General features: G+C 56.1%; 1 protein-coding gene across 1 annotated transcript in view; it reads right to left on the reverse strand.

The window, feature by feature from the left end:
• Positions 1 to 718, reverse strand: part of mtmr14 (myotubularin related protein 14) — a 17,844-nt gene extending 17,126 nt beyond the window's left edge. Inside the window, exon 1 of the mRNA XM_015401448.1 lies at positions 584 to 718. Coding sequence (XP_015256934.1) covers positions 584 to 718 — 135 coding nt within the window. The remainder of the gene's footprint in view (positions 1 to 583) is intronic.
• Positions 719 to 1,049: the final 331 nt, after the last annotated feature.

Raw genomic sequence — 1,049 nt, forward strand, 5'->3', positions numbered from 1 at the left:
CCGGGACCCCTGAGACTAACCGGGCCCCTGAGACTATCCGGGCCCCCTGAGACTATCCGGGCCCCCTGAGACTATCCGGTTCCCCTGAGACTATCCGGGCCCCCGAGACTAACTGGGCCCCTGAGACTAACTGGGCCCCCTGAGACTAACCGGGCCCCTGAGACTAACTGGGCCCCCTGAGAATATCCGGGCCCCTGAGACTAACCGGGCCCTTGACACTATCCGGGCCCCCTGACACTATCCGGGCCCCCTAAAGGAGACTGTAGGCACTGGAACCCTGCTGGTTACACTCAGTCCTATCTTGTTCTTCACGGTTCTGCCTGATTCTGGCTAAAGCCCAGTAAAAGCTCTGGTTTTTCCAGCTGGGTTTACTGGTTTACCCCGGCTGGTTGTAACTGAGAGGCAGCTGGTTAAACTGGACTTCCCAGCAGGAACTGCTCCAAAGATCAGAACCGCAACCAAAGGGAAACAGAATCCAAACGGATTGAAGAGAAGGAAACGATGACGGAGAGGCTGAGCTGAAAGGACCGGAACCTTCTGGATGGAGGTCCAGCAGTAGAACCACAGCAGAACTGGGACCAACCTTTCCGTTGTAGAGGATGACGGGGCAGACGAACCGCCCTCTGCAGCGCGCCATCTTGCTCCGGTTCACCAGGTCCTGCAGCTTGGAGATCCGCACCGTGCTCTCAAACCTAAACACACACAGAACCATCAACATCGCTGACTCAGCGTCAGGAGAGCATCATGACTCAGCATCTTAGAACATTGCAGCTCAGTGGCGCAGTGGGTAGCACTGCTGCCTTGCAGCTAGAAGGTTCTGGGTTAAATACTTTCTGCAGGGAGTTAGCATGTTCTCCCAGAGCATGCGTGGGTTCTCTCCGGGTGCTGCCGCACGCAGCAGGAGCAGCAAAAACTAACGCAGCGCTTCATTATTTATGCTTGTTCCACTTTAGATCTGACGCGGTGGTGAAGTGGTGGTAAAGTGGGTCTGATGCGTGGTGGGCGGAGCTACCCGATCCTTTCTCTGCCTGGAACAATGGCGGCTATAT

This window comes from Cyprinodon variegatus, unplaced genomic scaffold (genome assembly GCF_000732505.1).
Source record: "Cyprinodon variegatus isolate N-32 unplaced genomic scaffold, C_variegatus-1.0 Scaffold1220, whole genome shotgun sequence".
In the NCBI taxonomy this organism is placed as follows: Eukaryota; Metazoa; Chordata; class Actinopteri; order Cyprinodontiformes; family Cyprinodontidae; genus Cyprinodon; species Cyprinodon variegatus.